Below are 26,246 nucleotides of genomic sequence, written 5' to 3'. Positions count from 1 at the left end.
GAAAGTGAACATAGAAAAGAGTAAGGTGATGAGGGTGTCAAATGATTTAGATAAAGAAAAATTGGATATCAAATTGGGGAGGAGGAGTATGGAAGAAGTGAATGTTTTCAGATACTTGGGAGTTGACGTGTCGGCGGATGGATTTATGAAGGATGAGGTTAATCATAGAATTGATGAGGGAAAAAAGGTGAGTGGTGCGTTGAGGTATATGTGGAGTCAAAAAACGTTATCTATGGAGGCAAAGAAGGGAATGTATGAAAGTATAGTAGTACCAACACTTTTATATGGGTGCGAAGCTTGGGTGGTAAATGCAGCAGCGAGGAGACGGTTGGAGGCAGTGGAGATGTCCTGTTTAAGGGCAATGTGTGGTGTAAATATTATGCAGAAAATTCGGAGTGTGGAAATTAGGAGAAGGTGTGGAGTTAATAAAAGTATTAGTCAGAGGGCAGAAGAGGGGTTGTTGAGGTGGTTTGGTCATTTAGAGAGAATGGATCAAAGTAGAATGACATGGAAAGCATATAAATCTATAGGGGAAGGAAGGCGGGGTAGGGGTCGTCCTCGAAAGGGTTGGAGAGAGGGGGTAAAGGAGGTTTTGTGGGCGAGGGGCTTGGACTTCCAGCAAGCGTGCGTGAGCGTGTTAGATAGGAGTGAATGGAGACGAATGGTACTTGGGACCTGACGATCTGTTGGAGTGTGAGCAGGGTAATATTTAGTGAAGGGATTCAGGTAGTAGGTTGGTAGACAGCAACCACCCAGGGAAGTACTACCGTCCTGCCAGATGACTGTGAAACAAAAACCTGTAACTGTTTTGCATGATGGTAGGATTGCTGGTTTTCTTTTTCTGTCTCATAAACACGCTAAGATAACAGAGATATCTTGCTACTCCTACTTACACTTTGGTCACACTTCACAGACACGCACATGCATATATATATATATACATACATCTAGGTTTTTCTCCTTTTTCTAAATAGCTCTTGTTCTTTTTTTATTTCTTCTATTGTCCATGGGGAAGTGGAAAAGAATCTTTCCTCCGTAAGCCATGCGTGTCGTATGAGGCGACTAAAATGCCGGGAGCAATGGGCTAGTAACCCCTTCTCCTGTATACAATTACTAAAAAAGAGAAGAAGAAAAATTTTATAAAACTGGGTTGCTTAAATGTGCGTGGATGTAGTGCGGATGACAAGAAACAGATGATTGCTGATGTTATGAATGAAAAGAAGTTGGATGTCCTGGCCCTAAGCGAAACAAAGCTGAAGGGGGTAGGAGAGTTTCAATGGGGGGAAATAAATGGGATTAAATCTGGAGTATCTGAGAGAGTTAGAGCAAAGGAAGGGGTAGCAGTAATGTTAAATGATCAGTTATGGAAGGAGAAAAGAGAATATGAATGTGTAAATTCAAGAATTATGTGGATTAAAGTAAAGGTTGGATGCGAGAAGTGGGTCATAATAAGCGTGTATGCACCTGGAGAAGAGAGGAATGCAGAGGAGAGAGAGAGATTTTGGGAGATGTTAAGTGAATGTATAGGAGCCTTTGAACCAAGTGAGAGAGTAATTGTGGTAGGGGACTTGAATGCTAAAGTAGGAGAAACTTTTAGAGAGGGTGTGGTAGGTAAGTTTGGGGTGCCAGGTGTAAATGATAATGGGAGCCCTTTGATTGAACTTTGTATAGAAAGGGGTTTAGTTATAGGTAATACATATTTTAAGAAAAAGAGGATAAATAAGTATACAAGATATGATGTAGGGCGAAATGACAGTAGTTTGTTGGATTATGTATTGGTAGATAAAAGACTGTTGAGTAGACTTCAGGATGTACATGTTTATAGAGGGGCCACAGATATATCAGATCACTTTCTAGTTGTAGCTACACTGAGAGTAAAAGGTAGATGGGATACAAGGAGAATAGAAGCATCAGGGAAGAGAGAGGTGAAGGTTTATAAACTAAAAGAGGAGGCAGTTAGGGTAAGATATAAACAGCTATTGGAGGATAGATGGGCTAATGAGAGCATAGGCAATGGGGTCGAAGAGGTATGGGGTAGGTTTAAAAATGTAGTGTTAGAGTGTTCAGCAGAAGTTTGTGGTTACAGGAAAGTGGGTGCAGGAGGGAAGAGGAGCGATTGGTGGAATGATGATGTAAAGAGAGTAGTAAGGGAGAAAAAGTTAGCATATGAGAAGTTTTTACAAAGTAGAAGTGATGCAAGGAGGGAAGAGTATATGGAGAAAAAGAGAGAAGTTAAGAGAGTGGTGAAGCAATGTAAAAAGAGAGCAAATGAGAGAGTGGGTGAGATGTTATCAACAAATTTTGTTGAAAATAAGAAAAAGTTTTGGAGTGAGATTAACAAGTTAAGAAAGCCTAGAGAACAAATGGATTTGTCAGTTAAAAATAGGAGAGGAGAGTTATTAAATGGAGAGTTAGAGGTATTGGGAAGATGGAGGGAATATTTTGAGGAATTGTTAAATGTTGATGAAGATAGGGAAGCTGTGATTTCGTGTATAGGGCAAGGAGGAATAACATCTTGTAGGAGTGAGGAAGAGCCAGTTGTGAGTGTGGGAGAAGTTCGTGAGGCAGTAGGTAAAATGAAAGGGGGTAAGGCAGCCGGGATTGATGGGATAAAGATAGAAATGTTAAAAGCAGGTGGGGATATAGTTTTGGAGTGGTTGGTGCAATTATTTAATAAATGTATGGAAGAGGGTAAGGTACCTAGGGATTGGCAGAGAGCATGCATAGTTCCTTTGTATAAAGGCAAAGGGGACAAAAGAGAGTGCAAAAATTATAGGGGGATAAGTCTGTTGAGTCCTCCATGGGGAAGTGGAACAGAATTCTTCCTCCGTAAGCCATGCGTGTTGTAAGAGGCAACTAAAATGCCAGGAGCAAGGGGCTAGTAACCCCTTCTCCTGTATATATTACTAAATGTAAAAGGACAAACTTTTGTTTTTCCTTTTGGGCCACCCCGCCTCGGTGGGATACGGCTGGTGTGTTGAAAGAAAGAAGTCTGTTGAGTGTACCTGGTAAAGTGTATGGTAGAGTTATAATTGAAAGAATTAAGAGTAAGACGGAGAATAGGATAGCAGATGAACAAGGAGGCTTTAGGAAAGGTAGGGGGTGTGTGGACCAGGTGTTTACAGTGAAACATATAAGTGAACAGTATTTAGATAAGGCTAAAGAGGTCTTTGTGGCATTTATGGATTTGGAAAAGGCGTATGACAGGGTGGATAGGGGGGCAATGTGGCAGATGTTGCAAGTGTATGGTGTAGGAGGTAGGTTACTGAAAGCAGTGAAGAGTTTTTACGAGGATAGTGAGGCTCAAGTTAGAGTATGTAGGAAAGAGGGAAATTTTTTCCCAGTAAAAGTAGGCCTTAGACAAGGATGTGTGATGTCACCGTGGTTGTTTAATATATTTATAGATGGGGTTGTAAGAGAAGTAAATGCGAGGGTCTTGGCAAGAGGCGTGGAGTTAAAAGATAAAGAATCACACACAAAGTGGGAGTTGTCACAGCTGCTCTTTGCTGATGACACTGTGCTCTTGGGAGATTCTGAAGAGAAGTTGCAGAGATTGGTGGATGAATTTGGTAGGGTGTGCAAAAGAAGAAAATTAAAGGTGAATACAGGAAAGAGTAAGGTTATGAGGATAACAAAAAGATTAGGTGATGAAAGATTGAATATCAGATTGGAGGGAGAGAGTATGGAGGAGGTGAACGTATTCAGATATTTGGGAGTGGACGTGTCAGCGGATGGGTCTATGAAAGATGAGATGAATCATAGAATTGATGAGGGAAAAAGAGTGAGTGGTGCACTTAGGAGTCTGTGGAGACAAAGAACTTTGTCCTTGGAGGCAAAGAGGGGAATGTATGAGAGTATAGTTTTACCAACGCTCTTATATGGGTGTGAAGCGTGGGTGATGAATGTTGCAGCGAGGAGAAGGCTGGAGGCAGTGGAGATGTCGTGTCTGAGGGCAATGTGTGGTGTGAATATAATGCAGAGAATTCGTAGTTTGGAAGTTAGGAGGAGGTGCGGGATTACCAAAACTGTTGTCCAGAGGGCTGAGGAAGGGTTGTTGAGGTGGTTCGGACATGTAGAGAGAATGGAGCGAAACAGAATGACTTCAAGAGTGTATCAGTCTGTAGTGGAAGGAAGGCGGGGTAGGGGTCGGCCTAGGAAGGGTTGGAGGGAGGGGGTAAAGGAGGTTTTGTGTGCGAGGGGCTTGGACTTCCAGCAGGCATGCGTGAGCGTGTTTGATAGGAGTGAATGGAGACAAATGGTTTTTAATACTTGACGTGCTGTTGGAGTGTGAGCAAAGTAACATTTATGAAGGGATTCAGGGAAACCGGCAGGCCGGACTTGAGTCCTGGAGATGGGAAGTACAGTGCCTGCACTCTGAAGGAGGGGTGTTAATGTTGCAGTTTAAAAACTGTAGTGTAAAGCACCCTTCTGGCAAGACAGTGATGGAGTGAATGATGGTGAAAGTTTTTCTTTTTCGGGCCACCCTGCCTTGGTGGGAATCGGCCAGTGTGATAATAATAATAAAAAAAAAATTCAGGGAAACCGGTTATTTTCATATAGTCGGACTTGAGTCCTGGAAATGGGAAGTACAATGCCTGCACTTTAAAGGAGGGGTTTGGGATATTGGCAGTTTGGAGGGATATGTTGTGTATCTTTATATGTGTATGCTTCTAGACTGTTGTATTCTGAGCACCTCTGCAAAAACAGTGATAATGTGTGAGTGTGGTGAAAGTGTTGAATGATGATGAAAGTATTTTCTTTTTGGGGATTTTCTTTCTTTTTTGGGTCACCCTGCCTCGGTGGGAGACGGCCGACTTGTTGAAAAAAAAAAAAAAAATAATAATAATAATAATAAGGAAAGAACGTAAAAGACGTAGTTTAAAAATATTTTCAATTCAGTCTTTTTCCACAACAAAATCACATCTGATTATTAAATAGATTGTATGTTTCTTAAAATTCTTAATTTACCCAACATTCAAATGTATTACTAATCTAGAGATGTATCAATTTTTTAGGAAAAACTGATAAACAGAATATTCAATAACGTACCCACACTATCTGCATCTTTGATGTATGGCTGCCACAGTATTCATTACATCCAAGGTAATTACAGTGATTCTGACTGCATTTTCATACTTATATAATAAATGTTTTATATTGCTATTCCCACTTCCATTCATACACAGATGACAACAAAGAAATGAGCAAAATTCTGAAAGAATAGTATGAATCAATGGTCAGCAATCCATAAGACATCATGAGAGTGGAAGACCTAGATGGATTTTTAATTAGCTCTTCCCACCCTATAGGTTAAATATCCTACAGGATAAGAAACAGACAACATATCCTACAGGACAAATAAGAAACAGACAACATATCTTACAGGATGAATAAGAAACAGACAACATATCCTACAGGACAAATAAGAAACAGACAACATATCTTACAGGATGAATAAGAAACAGACAACATATCCTACAGGATAAGAAACAGACAACATATCCTACAGGATAAGATACAGACAACATATCCTACAGGATGAATAAGAAACAGACAACACACTATTAGTATGCAGTACCTGGGCCCAATTTCCATAATGTGGAAATTACTGTATTTTCCAGCACATAAGACAGGTTTTTTCCTCAAAGAAAGGTCATGGAAAATCATCCTGCATCATATATATTCCAGGTCAGGGTCAAGGGCAGGCTTTGTGTTACAACAGTTGTTTACTAATGTTACCTTACAACTGCTTGGAAACATCGTGCTAGCAAGAAGCCGACACTTGTGCACCATATATATCATTAGTAACAAATATGTAAATTACCTAAGTTAACCCCACCTCCCCCCCCAAAAAAAAAAATCAAACAGTGACTTATTTTAACTGGTATTTTATTACAAAAATATCACAAGTACTTAGGAGAAGGTGCAAGTTAATAAAAGTATTAGTCAGAGGGCTGAAGAGGGGTTGTTGAGGTGGTTTGGTCATTTAGAGAGAATGGATCAAAGTAGAATGACATGGAGAGCGTATAAATCTGTAGGGGAAGAAAGGCGGGGTAGGGGTCATCCTCGAAAAGGTTGGAAGGAAGAGGTAAAGGAGGTTTTGTGGGCGAGGGGCTTGGACTTCCAGCAAGTGGGCGTCAGCATGTTACAAAGGAGTGAATGGAGACGAATGGTATTTGAGTCCCGAAGAGCTGTTGGAGTGTTAGCAGGGTAATATTTAGTGAAGGGATTCAGGGAATCCTTTTGTCTGTCTCATAAATATGCAAGATTACAGGCATGTCTTGCTACTTCTACTTACACTTAGGTCACACTACACATACATATACACATTTATTCATACACAATCATCTGAGTTTTCTTTGATTTTATCTTAATAGTTCTTGGTCTTATTAATTTTCCTTTTATATCCATGGGGAAGTGGAATAAGAATCTTTCCTCCGTAAGCCATGCGTGTTGTAAAAGTCAACTAAAATGCCGGGAACAATGGGCTAGTAACCCCTTTTCCTGTAAAGATTACTAAAAAGAATAAGAAGAAGAAAATTGTCAAAGTGGGAAGTCTGAATGTGCGTGGATGTTGTGCAGATGATAAGAAAGAGATGATTGTGGATGTTATGAATGAGAAGAAGCTGGATGTCCTGGCTTTAAGTGAAACAAAGCTGAAGGGGGTGGGAGAGTTTCAATGGAGAGGAATAAATGGGATTAGGTCAGGGGTTTCAAATAGAGTTAGAGCTAAAGAAGGAGTAGCAATAATGTTGAAGGATAAGCTATGGCAGGAAAAGAGGGACTATAAATGTATTAATTCAAGGATTATGTGGAGTAAAATAAAGATTGGATGTGAAAAGTGGGTTATAATAAGCGTGTATGCACCTGGAGAAGAGAGAAGTGTAGAGGAGAGAGAGAGATTTTGGGAAATGTTGAGTGAATGCGTGGGGAGTTTTGAATCAAGTGTGAGAGTAATGGTGGTTGGGGATTTCAATGCTAAAGTGGGTAAAAATGTTATGGAGGGAGTAGTAGGTAAATTTGGGGTGCCAGGGGTAAATGTAAATGGGGAGCCTTTAATTGAGCTATGTGTAGAAAGAAATTTGGTAATAAGTAATACATATTTTATGAAAAAGAGGATAAATAAATATACAAGGTATGATGTAGCACGTAATGAAAGTAGTTTATTAGATTATGTATTGGTGGATAAAAGGTTGATGGGTAGGCTCCAGGATGTACATGTTTATAGAGGGGCAACTGATATATCGGATCATTATTTAGTTGTAGCTACAGTTAGAGTAAGAGGTAGATGGGAAAAGAGGAAGGTGGCAACAACAAGTAAGAGGGAGGTGAAAGTGTATAAACTAAGGGAGGAGGAAGTTCGGGCGAGATATAAGCGACTATTGGCAGAAAGGTGGGATAGTGCAAAGATGAGTAATGGGGGGGTTGAAGAGGGTTGGAATAGTTTTAAAAATGCAGTATTAGAATGTGGGGCAGAAGTTTGTGGTTATAGGAGGGTGGGTGCAGGAGGAAAGAGGAGTGATTGGTGGAATGATGAAGTAAAGGGTGTGATAAAAGAGAAAAAGGTAGCTTATGAGAGGTTTTTACAAAGCAGAAGTGTTATAAGAAGAGCAGAATATATGGAGAGTAAAAGAAAGGTAAAGAGAGTGGTGAGAGAGTGCAAAAGGAGAGCAGATGATAGAGTGGGAGAGGCACTGTCAAGAAATTTTAATGAAAATAAGAAAAAATTTTGGAGTGAGTTAAACAAGTTAAGAAAGCCAAGGGAAAATATGGATTTGTCAGTTAAAAACAGAGTAGGGGAGTTAGTAGATGGGGAGATGGAGGTATTAGGTAGATGGCGAGAATATTTTGAGGAACTTTTAAATGTTAAGGAAGAAACAGAGGCAGTAATTTCATGCACTGGTCAGGGAGGTATACCATCTTTTAGGAGTGAAGAAGAGCAGAATGTAAGTGTGGGGGAGGTACGTGAGGCATTACGTAAAATGAAAGGGGGTAAAGCAGCTGGTACTGATGGGATCATGACAGAAATGTTAAAAGCAGGGGGGGATATAGTGTTGGAGTGGTTGGTACTTTTGTTCAATAAATGTATGAAAGAGGGGAAGGTACCTAGGGATTGGCGGAGAGCATGTATAGTCCCTTTATATAAAGGGAAAGGGGACAAAAGAGACTGTAAAAATTATAGAGGAATAAGCTTACTGAGTATACCAGGAAAAGTGTACGGTAGGGTTATAATTGAAAGAATTAGAGGTAAGACAGAATGTAGGATTGCGGATGAGCAAGGAGGTTTCAGAGTGGGTAGGGGATGTGTAGATCAAGTGTTTACATTGAAGCATATATGTGAACAGTATTTAGATAAAGGTAGGGAAGTTTTTATTGCATTTATGGATTTAGAAAAGGCATATGATAGAGTGGATAGAGGAGCAATGTGGCAGATGTTGCAAGTATATGGAATAGGTGGTAAGTTATTAAATGCTGTAAAGAGTTTTTATGAAGATAGTGAGGCTCAGGTTAGGGTGTGTAGAAGAGAGGGAGACTATTTCCCGGTAAAAGTAGGTCTTAGACAGGGATGTGTAATGTCACCATGGTTGTTTAATATATTTATAGATGGGGTTGTTAAGGAAGTAAATGCTAGGGTGTTTGGGAGAGGGGTGGGATTAAATTATGGGGAATCAAATTCAAAATGGGAATTGACACAGTTACTTTTTGCTGATGATACTGTGCTTATGGGAGATTCTAAAGAAAAATTGCAAAGGTTAGTGGATGAGTTTGGGAATGTGTGTAAAGGTAGAAAGTTGAAAGTGAACATAGAAAAGAGTAAGGTGATGAGGGTGTCAAATGATTTAGATAAAGAAAAATTGGATATCAAATTGGGGAGGAGGAGTATGGAAGAAGTGAATGTTTTCAGATACTTGGGAGTTGACGTGTCGGCGGATGGATTTATGAAGGATGAGGTTAATCATAGAATTGATGAGGGAAAAAAGGTGAGTGGTGCGTTGAGGTATATGTGGAGTCAAAAAACGTTATCTATGGAGGCAAAGAAGGGAATGTATGAAAGTATAGTAGTACAAACACTCTTATATGGGTGTGAAGCTTGGGTGGTAAATGCAGCAGCGAGGAGACGGTTGGAGGCAGTGGAGATGTCCTGTTTAAGGGCAATGTGTGGTGTAAATATTATGCAGAAAATTCGGAGTGTGGAAATTAGGAGAAGGTGTGGAGTTAATAAAAGTATTAGTCAGAGGGCAGAAGAGGGGTTGTTGAGGTGGTTTGGTCATTTAGAGAGAATGGATCAAAGTAGAATGACATGGAAAGCATATAAATCTATAGGGGAAGGAAGGCGGGGTAGGGGTCGTCCTCGAAAGGGTTGGAGAGAGGGGGTAAAGGAGGTTTTGTGGGTAAGGGGCTTGGACTTTCAGCAAGCGTGCGTGAGCGTGTTAGATAGGAGTGAATGGAGACGAATGGTACTTGGGACCTGACGATCTGTTGGAGTGTGAGCAGGGTAATATTTAGTGAAGGGATTCAGGGAAACCGGTTATTTTCATATAGTCGGACTTGAGTCCTGGAAATGGGAAGTACAATGCCTGCACTTTAAAGGAGGGGTTTGGGATATTGGCAGTTTGGAGGGATATGTTGTGTATCTTTATATGTGTATGCTTCTAGACTGTTGTATTCTGAGCACCTCTGCAAAAACAGTGATAATGTGCGAGTGTGGTGAAAGTGTTGAATGATGATGAAAGTATTTTCTTTTTGGGGATTTTCTTTCTTTTTTGGGTCACCCTGCCTCGGTGGGAGACGGCCGACTTGTTGAAAAAAAAAAAAAAAAAAAAAAAAAAAAAAAAAAAAAAAAAAAAAAATTCAGGGAAACCGGTTATTTTTATATAGCCGGACTTGAGTCATGGAAATAGGAAGTACAATGCCTGCACTTTAAAGGAGGGGTTTGGGATATTGGCAGTTTGGAGGGATATGTTGTGTATCTTTATACGTATATGCTCCTAAACTGTTGTGTTCTGAGCACAGTGATTGTGTGAGTGAGGTGAAAGTGTTGAATGATGATGAAAGTATTTTCTTTTTGGGGATTTTCTTTCTTTTTGGGACACCCTGCCTCGGTGGGAGACGGCCGACTTGTTAAAAAAACAAAAAACAAAAAAACAAAGAAACTTAGTGAACTTTGGAGAATAAGCTTACGATTTAGGTGAAACTCCAGAGGCCTTAAAAAGCGCAGACATAACTCACACTCATGAAAAGTTCATTAAAATCTACAAAAACTTACTGACAGAGATGGGACATCTCCTAATAACAAATTCACATAATGCAAACCCATGTAAAGCTAGAATGACTGCACTGACTAAGCATATATTGAAAGTCATGTTTAAGTCTGTGAAGAGGAAGTTTTAATTACTTCTGCAATACACAAATAACCCACACATACAAGAGACTTACAAAGTCCAACATTAATATGGTATACAATACCAACAGGTTGGAATCAAGTTGCCTGTTGCCTATGTGTCTTACCTACTTACAAAGTCCAAGTTGGACCAAAACGTTGTCGTAAGTTTCTTTCTCCTACGTGTTGGTTATTTATGTATTGTTCCAGTCACGGTATTGTGACTTTTTCATTCTTTAATTATTTCTATAATACTTACATCAGCCAGAGATTTCTCAAGGTGTTTTCTCTTCTTCTCTTCTGCCAATATAGTGTCTTTCAAGTTTTTCAGAGAGGCACAGAGTTTCACATCTGCTTTATCTTTCTCTTTTAGGTTTTTTTCTAATTCTTGTAATTGACCTCCCGTCTCCTGTTAAAATAAAAGGAATGGAAGCCATCAGTAATGTATTATTTTTTTAACATATTGGCCATACTGACTTCCTGTCTCCTATTAAAATAAAAGGAATGAAAGCGATAAGCAATGTATTCATTTTTTTTTAACATATGGGCCATCTCCAACATAGGTAGGGTGACCATCCTCTCCAAAAAAAAAAGGAGTAAACACATTCACTGTCATTCATTCAATTACTATCTTGCTAAAAGTGTGCTGCCATCACAGTTTAGAGGACCTACTGAACCATAGTAACTTCACTCTTTTGGAGTGCAGGCACTGTGCTTCCCACTTCTAGGACTTAAAGTTTACCTAACCAATTTCCTCTGAATCCCTTCAAAAACGTTACCTTGCATACACTTCAACAGCACATCTTCGTAAAAAGCACTTGCCTCCAATCACTCAGATCTAATGTTCTCACAAGTCTGTCAATTGTTCAAGCCATAGCACTCAAAACCTCCTTTACCCCCCTCCTTCCAACCCTTCCTAGGATGACCCCTCCCCTCCCTGTACCCCCATATTTATATACATTACTCTCCAAGTCATCCTGCTCTGCTTCATCCTCTAAATATCCAGACCACCTCAACAACCCCTTCTCAGTCCCTTGAAATTATACTTCTGGTAGCTCAAACCTTCTAATCTCTACAATATGAATTTTCTGCATTATATTTACACCTCACATCACCTTCAAAGGAGGTTTTGTGTGCAAGGGGCTTGGACTTCAAGAAAGCATGGGTGAGCATGTTAGACAGGAGCAAATGGAGGCAAATAGTTTTTAGGACTTGACGTGCTGCTGGGATGTGAGCAAGGTAACATTTATGAAGGGATTCAGGGAAACCAGCAGGCTGGACTTGAGTCCTGGAGATGGGAAGTACAGTGCCAACACTCTGAAGGAGTGGTGTTAATGTTGCAGTTTGATAACTGTAGTGTAAGCATGCCTCTGGCAAGAAAGTGATGGAGTGAATGATGGTTTTTCTTTTTCAAGCCACCTGCCTTGGTGGGAGACGGCCAATGTGTTAATAAAATAAAATCACCTTCAAACACATCTCTGCCAGTGTCCTCCTCACTGTAATGTTCAAAACCCATCCTTCACACCTTTATATCAGTGCTACTGTATTACCATTTTACTCAGATACATTCCCAGGTTAGCTGGACTTGAGTCCTGGAGATGGAAAGTACTTTGCCTGACTCTGAAGGAAGGGTGAAGATATGTTGCAGCTTTTGAACTGTAGTATCGGCATGCCTCTAACAAGATGGTGATGGAGTGAGTGATGATGAGTGTTTTTCTTTTTGGGTCACCCTGCCTTGGTGGGAAACAGCTTATGTGTTAAAAATAAATTCCCCTTTTTGTCTCCATATATAAATTTCTTTGTTCTTACAATGCTCCACTTGCCTTTTTCAACTCCTCATCAGTTCGAATCACCACCATGTCTTGCACACCACCATCTACTGATAAATCCACTCCTAAATGTCTTAACACATTTATTTCATCCATTCATACTCCTGCCAATCTAATATCCAATCTTCCACTGCCTAGAATTATTATTACTCCTATCACCTTGCTCTCTCCAATGTTTACTTTAAATATCCTTCTGCTACAAAGCCTCTTAAATTTCCTCCAGCAACTTATGCAACTGCTCTTCAGAATCTAAAAAAAAACAAAACTATCAGCAAAGTGCAACTGTGACAACTCTTACTTTGCTTCAAATTTGTTATCCATCAATCCCATGCCTCTTCCCTAACACCTTAGCACTCATTTCTTTTACAACCCCATCTATAAATATGTTAAACAACAAAACGACACCACACATTCCTTACTAAGCCTAATTTTTTTAATATGCTGGCTGTCTCCCACTGAGGTAGGGTGACCCCCAAAAAAAAAAAAAAAACCTCTCACCGTCATTCATTCTATTAAACCATACCACGGGCAGGATTTGAACCCGCGGTCAGTCTCAAAACTCCAGACCGTCGCGTTCAAATCCCGCCCGTGGTATGGTTTGTTTGCAATCGTGTCATTACGATTTCATGATTCATTCTATCACTGTCTTGCCAGAGGGGTGTAGATACTACAGTCTAGATGCCCCTCCAAACTACAAATATACCCGCCCTCCTTTAGAGTGCAGGCACTATACTTTCCACTTCCAGGACTCGAGTCCAGCTAACTGATTTTCCTGAATCCCTTCACAAAATTTATACTGGTTAAATATGGTACTTGCATTATCACGAATCTGCTGCAGCTGAATTATTTGATTATCTAATTCTCTTATCTCTCTCGTGCCACTACTAATACGCTGCTGCAGGTCATCAATTTGTTTCTTGATGCCTTGGTGCTCCTCTTGAGCCTTTTCGCTGGTCTCCTGAAAAATTATGAAAATGCTGTTAAAAGGAATATGATTAAATTATTTTTCACGATCAATATTTAACACATATATACAAATAACCCACACACAGGAGACTGAATCTTATGCCTTCCTTTCTCATTATATTGTCAAATGCGCCAAACTTCAAAACACTCGTGGCTTGACCTGATCTTTATCTCCTTCTCTATTTACCTACTCTCTTTTGCCACATTTTTCTTTTTTTTCCTTTTCCTCTCTTGTACCTATATTATAACTACTACCTTTGCCCTGCTAACACCCCACTCTATGGCTCTTGCATCACTACCACTACTCCCTTTTTATTATTACCTCTGCCATTACTGCACTACTTACTACTACTACTACTTCCACCAATACCTCCACCACTACTTCTACCATCATACTTCCACCTCCTCTCGTTCTTCCAGCCCCACCCCTTCTCAAATATATATAATGGCTCCCTTTCCTTTACACTTCTATGTGACTAGTTCATGGTCCAAGTCAGACCAAAACATTGTGTGGGTTATTTGTGTATTGTTCCAGTCATGGTTAGCCATCCTATTCTCATCTATCCTCTCTTAAATACCAAAATACTGCAACAAACCATCATCTGCTTTCTGAATAACACCATTCATAACTACACTCTGTCTTCTAATTTCTATACTCTGAATTCTTTGCATAATATTCACGCCACACACTGCACTAAAGCGTGGCATCTCCACTGCCTCCTCAATGTAATATTTCAAGAGAAACAGTTATAAATAATGTGAACTGCACTCAGTAACCTGTCAGTAGTTCTGGGATTATCTTCCCTATGGCAGTCTCACACCAGACCTCCAAGGTTACAAAGTATATAATACAGGATTAAAAACTATTAAGAAACATACAAGAACATAAAGGTATCTGTATAATGAATGCAAGTAGAAATATGTAAGATTTACCTGTCATCTTATGTGTTATGAGATCAGCAAACCTGTGCAGGTGAGAAAAAAAAAAAAACAGGTTTCCATTTTGACATCAATTGACAGAACAATATTACTCCCCTGGATAGTTGCTATCTACCAACCTACTATGATAACATAGCAGCTACAAAAGTAGGATGGAAGAAATTCTTCTTCTTTCAACAAACCGGCCATATCCCACCAAGGCAGGGTGGCCCAAAACAAAAAACAAGTTTCCCTTTTCAACTTTAGTAATGCATACAGGAGAAGGGATTACTAGCGCCTTCCTCCCGGCATTTTAGTCGCCTCTTACGACACACATGGCTTACGAAGGAAGAATTCTGTTCCACTTCCCCATGGAGATGGAAGAAATCTTCTTCTTTCAACACACCGGCCGTATCCCACCGAGGCGGGGTGGCCCAAAAGGAAAAACGAAAGTTTCTCCTCTTACATTTAGTAATATATACAGGAGAAGAGGTTACTAGCCCCTTGCTCCCGGCATTTTAGTCGCCTCTTACGACACGCATGGCTTACGAAGGAAGAATTCTGTTCCACTTCCCCATGGAGATGGAAGAAATATTAAGATATAAAAACATAAAAATAACAGAAGAATATGGAGACCTCTTTGCTTTATAATCACTGCAGCTTTTGTGAGTGACTGAAGCCAAGCAGATTACTCTTTAGAACACAGCTTAAACTGTAACTGATTTAATATATCTGCTAACACTTCACTGGTAACCTTTCATCCAATAGCAGTTTTTTTTAACACACTGGCCATCTCCCACTGAGACAAGGTGACCCAAAATAGGAACACTTTCATCATCATTCACACTATCACTGTCTTGACAGAGGCTCATAGACGTGACAGTTCAGATATCCCTCCAAACAGCAAATATCCCCACCCAATATTAATTTTGATACTCAATCCCTCTTCTGCACAATAAACATACCTGAGCTGATACAAACTTGTATGCAATATAAAGTTTAGTCAGGTGTTCTAGTTCCCGCTGCACTTTCTGGTATTCCAGATACATTGTTCGTTCCTCCTTCAGCTTACTCAGTGTGGGTGTGATCTCCTCCTCCAGGATCTAATAAAAAGATCAATTTTATTAAATAAGGTGATGTATGAAGACATATACATTATATATTTATTGACATGTCAGCCATTTCCCATAATGGTTTGGTGGTCCCTTAAAATAGAAGTACAGTCGCTATCATTCATACACAAGCTATCTTTCCAGAAGTGAATAGACTTCACAGTAGATTTTTTTTTTTTTTTATTAACACACTGGCCGATTCCCACCAAGGTAGGGTGGCCCGAAAAAGAAAAACTTTCCCCATCATTCACTCCATCACTGTCTTGCCAGAAGGGTGCTTTACACTATAGTTTTTAAACTGCAACATTAACACCCCTCCTACAGTACAGATAATCCTCCAAATAACATTACCCCGTGAAGAATTAGACACATGTGCAACATTTGGGCATCTTCATGCCCAAAACCCATCACCCAGGTGAAGGCACTGTACTTTCTACCACCACAACTAAAGTTCATCTAACTGGTATCCCAAATCTCTTCAAAGATATTACTTTCCTCACTCCAACAGCATGTCGACTCCCAAAAAAAGTTGCTCTGCTGACCCATAATCTATTATAATTATTTTCATAGGAAGTGCTAAACTCCTAGGGGTCACAGTGCCTGGGTAAATAGGAAGCATTCAGGTTTGATCCAAGGAATGGGAGGGCAGATTCAATTCCTTAGATCAAGAGCCCTTCACCAGCATCAAGGAGCCTCCCTTGAGGGTTCACCTCTAACAAATGTTTGTGGGATGCTCATCCCTCTACCTCTCAAAACTTCTTTCAAACCTTCTGTTTATCCATTCCTGGGATGTCCCCACCTCTTCCTTCCATTTACATTATATATACCATCATGGTTAACCTTTCTCAATGACACCATATTAACCCGTAAACGGTCCAAACAGATCTACGTTCACGTGTGTAATATTACAAAAGTAGATCTAGGTTTTTTTTTTTGCATCTTTTCAAATATAACAAAAAAAAAAGTAGATCAAAGTTTTTTCACACATTTTCAAATGTAGAAAAACAAAAAGAAGATCTACTTTTTTTACATACTTTCAAATGTTGAAAAAACATATATATACGTTTGGACCGTTTATGGGTTAATAAACATACATTTTTTAACTCAACAGCTGTGTCCCACCAAGGTGGGGCGACCCAAAGAAGAAAATACATTCAACATTTTTCATTCATTCATACACTTTTTTTTTTAACACACTGGCCATCTTCCACCGAGGTGCGGTGACCCGAAAAAGAAAACACCTTCACTATCATTCACTCCATCACTGTCTTTCCAGAGGCATGCAGACTCTACACTTCAGATGCCCCTCCAAACTGCAAATATCCCCACCCCTCCAAATTATTTATCAGCATAATGCCCTTAAAGAAATTAACATACATCATTTATCTCCTTCAGTTTAGCATCTTTCTTCTCTATAGTCTTCTGAGCTTGCTGTTTCTTTGACTCATACATGCGAGTGCCTGCAGCTTCTTCAATCATTGCCAGGATCTGCAGGTATACAGAAGGGTATTGAGAGTCTATAACTGATATTCCAGAGCAAATGAAGGAAGGTTAGGTTAGGTAAGATTTATCAGGAAACAGGGTAAGTGTTTCCTGATGCGGGTCTAAGTCATATGATGACCTGCATATGAAGCTTTTCATCATCTGACCGAGGCCTTCCACTGGCTTACCCATCCACCCTTTTTAAAATTAAGATAGATCATTATATAAATGCAGGCAGTCACCTAGTAATTTAAAAGAATTATTACTATATAAAATAAATGCAAACTCGGTGATCTTTTTTATTGTAGTTGCTATATTTATGGTTTGATGTGCGAACAATAGTGAACTTGTCAAAAGAATAGGTGCCCAAGAATTATAATCCCAAATCATCATTATTATTATTATTATTATAAACAGAGCATGTTCAGTATTATTATAAACACAGTATGCTTTATTTTACTCAGTCGTTGCAGCTGTATACAACCAAATAAATATAATATTTCTATGCAATGTACATTACACAGAAATGTTTTACCCCTTAATGTTGTTGCAAACAATTAAAAACAAAAATTTAACTAATATAAATGTAATGTCACAGAAATGTTAAAAGCAGGGGGGGATATAGTGTTGGAGTGGTTGGTACTTTTCTTTAATAAATGTATGAAAGAGGGGAAGGTACCTAGGGATTGGCAGAGAGCATGTATAGTCCCTTTATATAAAGGGAAAGGGGACAAAAGAGACTGTAAAAATTATAGAGGAATAAGTTTACTGAGTATACCAGGAAAAGTGTACGGTAGGGTTATAATTGAAAGAATTAGAGGTAAGACAGAATGTAGGATTGCGGATGAGCAGGGAGGTTTCAGAGTGGGTAGGGGATGTGTAGATCAAGTGTTTACATTGAAGCATATATGTGAACAGTATTTAGATAAAGGTAGGGAAGTTTTTATTGCATTTATGGATTTAGAAAAAGCATATGATAGAGTGGATAGGGGAGCAATGTGGCAGGTGTTATAAGTATATGGAATAGGTGGTAAGTTACTAAATGCTGTAAAGAGTTTTTATGAGGATAGTGAGGCTCAGGTTAGGGTGTGTAGAAGAGAGGGAGACTACTTCCCAGTAAAAGTAGGTCTTAGACAGGGATGTGTAATGTCACCATGGTTTTTTAATATATTTATAGATGGGGTCGTGAAAGAAGTAAATGCTAGGGTGTTCGGGAGAGGGGTGGGATTAAATTAAGGGGAATCAAATACAAGATGGGAATTGACACAGTTACTTTTTGCTGATGATACTGTGCTTATGGGAGATTCTAAAGAAAAATTGCAAAGGTTAGTGGATGAGTTTGGGTGTGTGTAAAGGCAGAAAGTTGAAAGTGAACATAGAAAAGAGTAAGGTGATGAGGGTGTCAAATTATTTAGATAAAGAAAAACTGGATATCAAATTGGGGAGGAGGAGTATGGAAGAAGTGAATGTTTTCAGATACTTGGGAGTTGACGTGTCAGCAGATGGATTTATGGAGGATGAGGTTAATCATAGAACTGATGAAGGAAAAAAGGCGAGTGGTGCGTTGAGGTATATGTGGAGTCAAAAAAACGTTATCTATGGAGGCAAAGAAAGAAATGTATGAAAGTATAATAGTACCAACACTCTTATATGGGTGTGAAGCTTGGGTTGTGAATGCAGCTGCAAGCAGGCGGTTGGAGGCAGTGGAGATGTCCTGTCTAAGGGCAATGTGTGGTGTAAATATTATGTAGAAAATTTGGAGTGTGGAAATTAGGAGAAGGTGTGGAGTTAATAAAAGTATTAGTCAGAGGGCTGAAGAGGGGTTGTTGAGGTGGTTTGGTCATTTAGAGAGAATGGATCAAAGTAGAATGACATGGAGAGCATTTAAATCTGTAGGAGAAGGAAGGCGAGGTAGGGGTCATCCTCGAAAAGGTTGGAAGGAAGGGGTAAGGGAGGTTTTGTGGGAGAGGGCTTGGATTTCCAGCAGGCGTGCATGAGCGTGTTCAATAGGAGTAAATGGAGATGAATGGTATTTGGGACCTAACGATCTGTTGGAGTGTGAGCAGGGTAATATTTAGTGAAGGGATTCAGGGAAACCAGTTATTTTTATATAGCCGGACTTGAGTCCTGGAAATGGGAAGTACAATGCCTGCACCTTAAAGGAGGGGTTTTGGGATATTAGCAGTTTGGAGGGATATGTTGTGTATCTTTATACGTATATGCTTCTAAACTGTTGTGTTCTGAGCACCTCTGCAAAAACAGTGATTATGTGTGAGTGTGGTGAAAGTGTTGAATGATGATGAAAATATTTTCTTTTTGGGGATTTTCTTTCTTTTTGAGTCACCCTGCCTCGGTGGGTCACCCTGCCTCGGTGGGAGACGGCCGACTTGTTGAAAAAAAAAAAATCTAATGTAAACCTGTAGATATACCAAAAAAAATGGACAATAAAAACAACAGTGTGGTACAATAATAAATAAAAGCATACACGTGCCCATTCAGGTGTACACCGGGAGCAATACATTAGAGTCGCTTTAAAGAGATTTTATTCTTGAAAAATACTGAGAAAACAGAAATTTGTGTTAAAGTTAGACAACAGCTATGCATCAGGTACTTAATGATTTTCACATGTGAAAGAAGGGAGGAAAAAAAAAAGAAAGGAAAGGAAAGGAAAAAAGAAAAATATTCAGTGAAATGAAAACGTGTATATTGAATAATTTGAATTCTTTATTTCTTTTCTCCAGTATATAGATAATGCAGTTTACATGTAATAATAGTTTATTAGAAAGCCACTAGCATGCGATGTATTTCTGACAATGGATGCTATACCGTGGCCAATGAAAAATAAATCAATGGGAGGATAGTAATCCCTATACATCCTTCATTCACTGCTCTCTTTAATACATTTCACACAGACATTAAAAATGCTTCGTAATATGAAAGACTGGCAAGAGCAAATGAAGCATTTTCGTAAGAATTTCACACAGCAGAGCAGCACTGTACGACACTTATGGGTTTAGCGCTTTGGCTATCACACAAGTGAGATAGTTCCACCCGCAGCCTCTGAAAATATTCTATATTTTGTTTGACACACTGGCTATCCATTCCCCTGAACATACTAAGAAAGATTCAACTGGGCGGCCCCTATACAAACAAGGAAGAACTAGGGACCCCCCGAGCAAAAGCAGATTCTGAGACTCCTAACTAGACCCCAAGAAAAATTTCGGAAGGCCCACAGCAAGAGCAAACTCGGGGGCAACCTAACTCCCCTATTACGCCCCCGCTCCCCAAGTACACATTTACTATTATTAGCCATCTCATATATGTATCAACTTTTTTTTTAACACACTGGCCATCTCCCACTTAGACAAGGTGGCCAAAAAGAGAAGAAATGCTTTCTTCTTTTTACATTTAGTAACGTATACAGGAGAAGGGGTTACTAGCCCCTTGCTCCCAACATTTTAATCGCCTCTTACGACAGAAATATATCAACTTAAGCTCTGTAAAAACTATTTTTAAGCAAAATTATGTTCAGTTAGAACATAAGCCACATACTTCCGGAGGTTTCATGTTGAGGACTTTTGTTATACGCCCCTGCATGATGAGGAAGTGGGGATTGTTGACATTAAGCTGCACTGAGCGGAAGAAATCTTGCACCCTGCTATTCTGCACTGTGGTACCATTTATCATGTACTTATTACGCCCACCAATTACAACCTGAAGAGAGAAAAAAAATACAACCAGCATGAATTTTATGATTAATAATTACAATACATTGTTATAGGAATAAAATTCATAATTAACAAGACAATAAAAGTACATCAGCAATAAAGTACACTTTGGTTATAGTGTATTAAAAAGCATTACAAAATAAGTACACTACTAGAGCACAACCCACAGAATGACCAACATTTTGACCAGAATTAGGCTAAGACAGAATTTATAATGAAGCACTAAACTTTAACAAAACTAACCTTAACAAAAGACTCTTAGAAGTTAGTATTATGTAAAGGAATAGTACTGGGAACAAATAAAAAATCCTAAGAAGAATCATAGTAAACATAAAAATGAAAGTAAAAAAAGCATAATACAGTGGACCCCCGCTTAACGATCACCTCCAAATGCGACCAATTATGTAAGTGTATTTATGTAAGTGCGTTTGTACGTGTATGTTTGGGGGTCTGAAATGGACTAATCTACTTCACAATATTCCTTATGGGAAAAAATTCGGTCAGTACTGGCACCTGAACATACTACTGGAATGAAAAAAGTTCGTTAACCGGGGGTCCACTGTACAGCCTCTCCTCGCTTAACGACGAAGTTCCGTTGCTAAGACCACGTTGTAAAACGAATTCATCGCTAAGTGAGGAGCAAGCTATAATGGTAGTGAGTTTGTGTCAGCCATCTTTGATCTTGTTTTAATGTTACCTTTGCACCATTTATAACATTTCTGGCTTATTTTTAAATGTTTGTACAGTAGTATACAGTATACAGTAGTATACTGTATATTGAAATAAACATAATAGAGGAAATCAGCTCTAATATACATTATTTAGGTATGAATACTGGTGAGAGAGCCCGTTGTATGTCCGAGGTGTTGGTAAATGAGTACATCATTAAGTGAGGAGAGGCTGTATTGTAAATCCTGAATTTAATAAACTAATAAGAGGAAGTGGGTGGCTAGTAATGGCGATAATAGTGAACAGAGACGCGACTGGTTTACCATGATCGAAACAACAAATGTCCAATCTGTAACCAATGGACTTTATCCGTTGTTTCCGAATCAAATGATCTAATGGATCTCTTCCAATAATATTGCCTGGATCCATTAAATCAAGGATTTACTGTACAAAGATAAGTAGATAAACTAAGACACTTCCATAAATTTCAAAAAATTAAGAAACTATTAACTACAACACCTTTAAGCCAGCAATCAGTGAGAATGATACCTAGCTCTGGTATGGTGCTCCTCATCTTACGATGGGGTCACATTCCAACAAACCCACCATAAGTTGAAAATATCCTAAGTCAAATATGAATACAGTGGACCCCCGGTTAATGATATTTTTTCACTCCAGAAGTATGTTCAGGTGCCAGTACTGACCGAATTTGTTCCCATAAGAAATATTGTGAAGTAGATTAGTCCATTTCAGACCCCCAAACATACACGTACAAACGCACTTACATAAATACACTTACATAATTGGTCGCATTCGGAGGTAATCGTTATGCGGGGGTCCACTGTATATGATAAACAAGTAAATAAATAACTACTGTCACTGAATAAATACATAAAAATAATTACTGTAACTAACTAAATACCAGTATTGTAAAGTAAATAAATGAATACAAGTTTATCTTATCAATAAATGCACAGTACAGTACTGAATATGCATCGCTATCGCGTCATCAAAAATTCGAAATAGTGTCTTAAGTAGAGCCATCATAAAGCAAAGAGCATCTGTACAAGTTCTTAATCTACTGATTATTGCCACGAGACATTTTCCCAATGAACATAATATCACCATTATAAACTACATATTACGTACTATGTGAAAAGACTCCCAGAGCCAAAAAAATATTAGATATGAAGGTTGAAAGCACTAGATGTGCTATCTCTGAGAGGAAGAACAGATATATGATAACCACATTGAAGCATATGAGGAAACTGACAAGGACTTAACTACTCCATCAAATGGCAGAAAAAGAGGCCATAATTATAAACTAAGGAAGAGAAGCTGTTAAAAGAATACTTGGAAGCTTTTCTTTGTAAGGTAGTAGACCAATGAAATGATTTACAGGAGAAAGTAGTAATTGGTATAGCCAATTAACCCTTAAACTGTCCAAACAGATTTATGTTCACATGCGTAGTGCTCCAAAAGTAGATCTAAGTTTTTTTACAATTTTCAAATGTAACAAAAAAAAACGCAGATCAAAGTTTTTTACACGTTTTCAAATGGAAAAAAACAAAAAAGATCTACATTTTTTTACGTACTACTTTCAAATGTTGAAAAAAACGTAGATCTACGTTTGGACAGTTTAACCCATAAACTGTCCAAACAGATCTACGTTCACATGTGTAGTGCTACAAAAGTAGATCTACGTTTTTTTTACATATTTTCAAATACTGTACAGTGGTCCCTCGCTTTTCATAGTTCTCGGCAATCGTAAATTTCGCCAATCATAGGGGTATTTTCGTATAAACATGGACTCGCTTTTCATAGGTTGACTCGCGAGTCATAGTTCGTCCGGGACGCGTACCCACGGCATGAGCCGTGGCGGCAGCCAGTCTGGCATTGTTTACCAGTGACCGAAGGTCCCCTCACATGCTCCAGCGAAATATTTCATAATATTCCATTTATTTTAGTGCTTGTAAGTACTAAATAAGCTACCATGGCTCCAAAGAAAGCTCCTAGTGCCAAGCCTGTGGTAAAGAAGGTGAGAAATACGATTAAATTTAAGAAAACCATGATTGAACAATATGAAAGTGGTACAAGTGTGGCCGAACTGGCCAGGATGTATAAGAAACCCTACACAACCATATGTTCCATAGTGGCCAAGAAAAAGGAAATCAAGGATGCTGTTGTTGCAAAGGGGGTAACTATGCTGACAAAAATGAGATCACCAGTACTCGAAGAGGTTGAGAAGTTATTATTGGTGTGGATAAATGAGAAACAATTAGCAGGAGATACTCTTATGACTTCGATTATTTGTGAAAAGGCTAGGCAGTTGCATGACGATTTGGTAAAGAAACTGCCTGCAACTAGTGGTGATGTGAGCGAATTTAAGGCCAGCAAAGGCTGGTTTGAGAGATTTAAGAACCGTACTGGCATACACAGTGTGGTAAGGCATGGTAAGGCTGCCAGTTCGGACCACAAGGCGGCTGAATTTTTTTTTTTTTTTTTCAACAAGTCGGTCGTCTCCCACCGAGGCAGGGTGACCCAAAAAAGAAAGAAAATCCCCAAAAAGAAAATACTTTCATCATCATTCAACACTTTCACCACACTCACACATTATCACTGCTTTTGCAGAGGTGCTCAGAATACAACAGTTTAGAAGCATATACGTATAAAGATACACAACATATCCCTCCAAACTGCCAATATCCCAAACCACTCCTTTAAAGTGCAGGCATTGTACTTCCCATTTCCAGGACTCAAGGCTGAAAAACATGTGCATGAATTCCAGGAGTACATAGAGGCTGAAGGACTGAAACCTGAACAAGTGTTCAATTGTGACGAAACAGGCCTCTTTTGGAAGAAAATGCCAAAGAGGACCTTCATTACACAAGAGGAAAAGGCAATGCCAGGACACAAGCCTATGAAAGACAGGCTGACGCTAATGTTCTGTGCTAATGCTAGTGGGGATTTCAAAGTGAAGCCATTACTAGTGTACCATTCTGAAAATCCCAGTGTTCAGGAAAAACAATGTTATGAAGAGTAAATTGTGTGTGTTTTGGAAATCTAATAGTAAGGCATGGGTCATGAGGGAAATTTTTGTCGAGTGGTTCAATGAAGTGTTTGGCCCTAGTGTGAAGGAGTATCTCCTGGAAAAGAAATTGGATCTCAAGTGCCTGCTAGTAATGGACAATGCACCTGCTCATCCTCCAAACTTGGATGACCTAATTTTCGAGGAGTTTGGGTTCATCCCAGTAAAGTTCTTGCCCCCGAATACCACTCCTCTCCTCCAGCCCATGGACCAGCAGGTCATTGCAAACTTTAAAAAACTCTACACAAAAGCAATGTTTCACAGATGCTTGACTGTTACCACAGACACTCACTTGACCCTAAGGGAATTTTGGAGAGAACACTTCAGCATCCTCCATTGCATAACCCTTATAGGTATGGCTTGGGGGGGAGTGACTACCAGGACTTTGAACTCTACCTGGAGAAAATTGTGGCCAGATTGTGTCAACAAGAGGGATTTTGAAGGCTTTGGGACTAACCCTGATGAGCCTATGTCTGTTGTAAAATCAATTGTGGCACTGGGGAGTTCCATGGGGTTGGATGTGAGTTTGGAGGATGTGGAAGAATTGGTGGAAGACCACAATGAAGAGCTCACCACTGAGGAGCTGCAAGAGCTTCGGCAGGAAGAGCAACAGATCGCAGCTCAGAATCTTGCTGCAGAGGAGGAGGAAGAGAGATGGAAGAAGGTGCCTTCTTCAGAAATTAGAGAGATTTTTACTATGTGGGGTAAGATGGAAAGCTTTATGGAGAAACATCACCCTAACAAGGTTGTTGCAAGCCAGGTTGGCAACATGTACAGTGACAAAGTCTTGGGCCATTTTAGGGAAGTGTTAAAGAGACGCCAGAAACAGAGCTCTCTCCACAGTTATTTTGCGAGACAGGACTCCAGTGACTTTCAAGGTGGTCTTAGTGGCATTAACAAACAGAGAAGACAAGCAACCCCAAAAAAGCAATTGGTACCTGAGGTGTTGCTAGAAGGGGATTCCCCTTCCAAACTATAAACAATCCACTCTCTCTCCTCCTCCAGTCTCCCATACAGTAAGAAGAATCTCCAATAAAGGTAAGTGTTATGCTGTTAATGTTTCATTCATCATTTCCCATTGTATTGTTTATGTACTACATATATATTTCATGTAAAAATTTTTTTTGTTTTAATACTTCTGGGTGTCAGGAACGGATTAATTGTATTTACATTATTTCTTATGGGGAAAATTGATTCGCAAATCGTAAATTTCGTTTATAGTAGCTCCTCCAGGAACGGATTAATTACGAAAAATGAGGGACCACTGTATAACAAAAAAAAAAAGTAGATCAAAGTTTTTTTTACACATTTTCAAATGTAAAAAAACAAAAAGAAGATCCACTTTTTTACATACTTTCAAATGTTGAAAAAACGTATATATACGTTTGGACCGTTTACGGGTTAAGGGTTAAAACTGAAAAAAAGTTTACAATAGATTAAATACTGGAGGTCGAAAAGAATTCTTCCTCCGTAAGCCATGTGTGTCCTACGAGGCAACTAAAATGCCGAGAGCAAGGGGCTAGTACATCTTCTCGTGTATATATCACTCAATTTAAAAACAGAAACTTTTGTTTTTCTTTATGGGTCACCCTGCCTTGGTGGGATATGGCCGGTTTGTTGAAAGAGGAAAGCTTAAATACTGAAGACAAGACACCACAATCTTAGCTCTGCGCTTTACCTGACGGGTGATGGTGACTTCATCGTAGTGGTCGTAACCTATGGGACTCTGCTTCTTATCCGTGTTGTCAAAGGTAACGGTGACTGTGGCCTTGGTTACACCTGCTTGTCCATTTTTATAAACGAGTTCTTGTAAGTTTGTAGCACGAACCTGCAACACGAACTAGCTACAAAAAACTTGTATTTGTATGATAAAGGAATGTTAAAGATTCTTTAAGTTATGTATTGTTGATGTATTTTCAAGATTTTTTCTAATTTTGAAGCCCACTCCTGGGCCCCATACATCAGATGTGGCAGCTCATACTTCATTGTGTTATACCTATTATCAATGTTTCTGACACTCCAACACAGTTATTACCTCTGAATATTTCTTTCAATAAAAAAAAATAAAAATAA

The 26,246-nt window shown here is 39.2% G+C and overlaps 1 protein-coding gene across 2 annotated transcripts in view; it reads right to left on the bottom strand.

Annotated features, from left to right (window-relative positions):
- SMC2 (structural maintenance of chromosomes 2) overlaps positions 1-26,246 on the bottom strand; it is a 103,198-nt gene that overhangs the window by 68,056 nt on the left and 8,896 nt on the right. For both annotated transcript variants that reach the window (XM_070079628.1, XM_070079629.1), the window contains exons 3-8: positions 25,852-26,001; positions 20,241-20,402; positions 16,584-16,694; positions 15,060-15,197; positions 13,028-13,168; positions 10,641-10,790 (exon numbers count right to left, since the gene is read on the bottom strand). In XM_070079628.1, coding sequence (XP_069935729.1) covers positions 10,641-10,790; positions 13,028-13,168; positions 15,060-15,197; positions 16,584-16,694; positions 20,241-20,402; positions 25,852-26,001 — 852 coding nt within the window. The remainder of the gene's footprint in view (positions 1-10,640; positions 10,791-13,027; positions 13,169-15,059; positions 15,198-16,583; positions 16,695-20,240; positions 20,403-25,851; positions 26,002-26,246) is intronic.

This window comes from Cherax quadricarinatus, chromosome 100, assembly GCF_038502225.1.
Source record: "Cherax quadricarinatus isolate ZL_2023a chromosome 100, ASM3850222v1, whole genome shotgun sequence".
In the NCBI taxonomy this organism is placed as follows: Eukaryota; Metazoa; Arthropoda; class Malacostraca; order Decapoda; family Parastacidae; genus Cherax; species Cherax quadricarinatus.
This window is presented reverse-complemented; position numbering and strand designations above follow the sequence as displayed.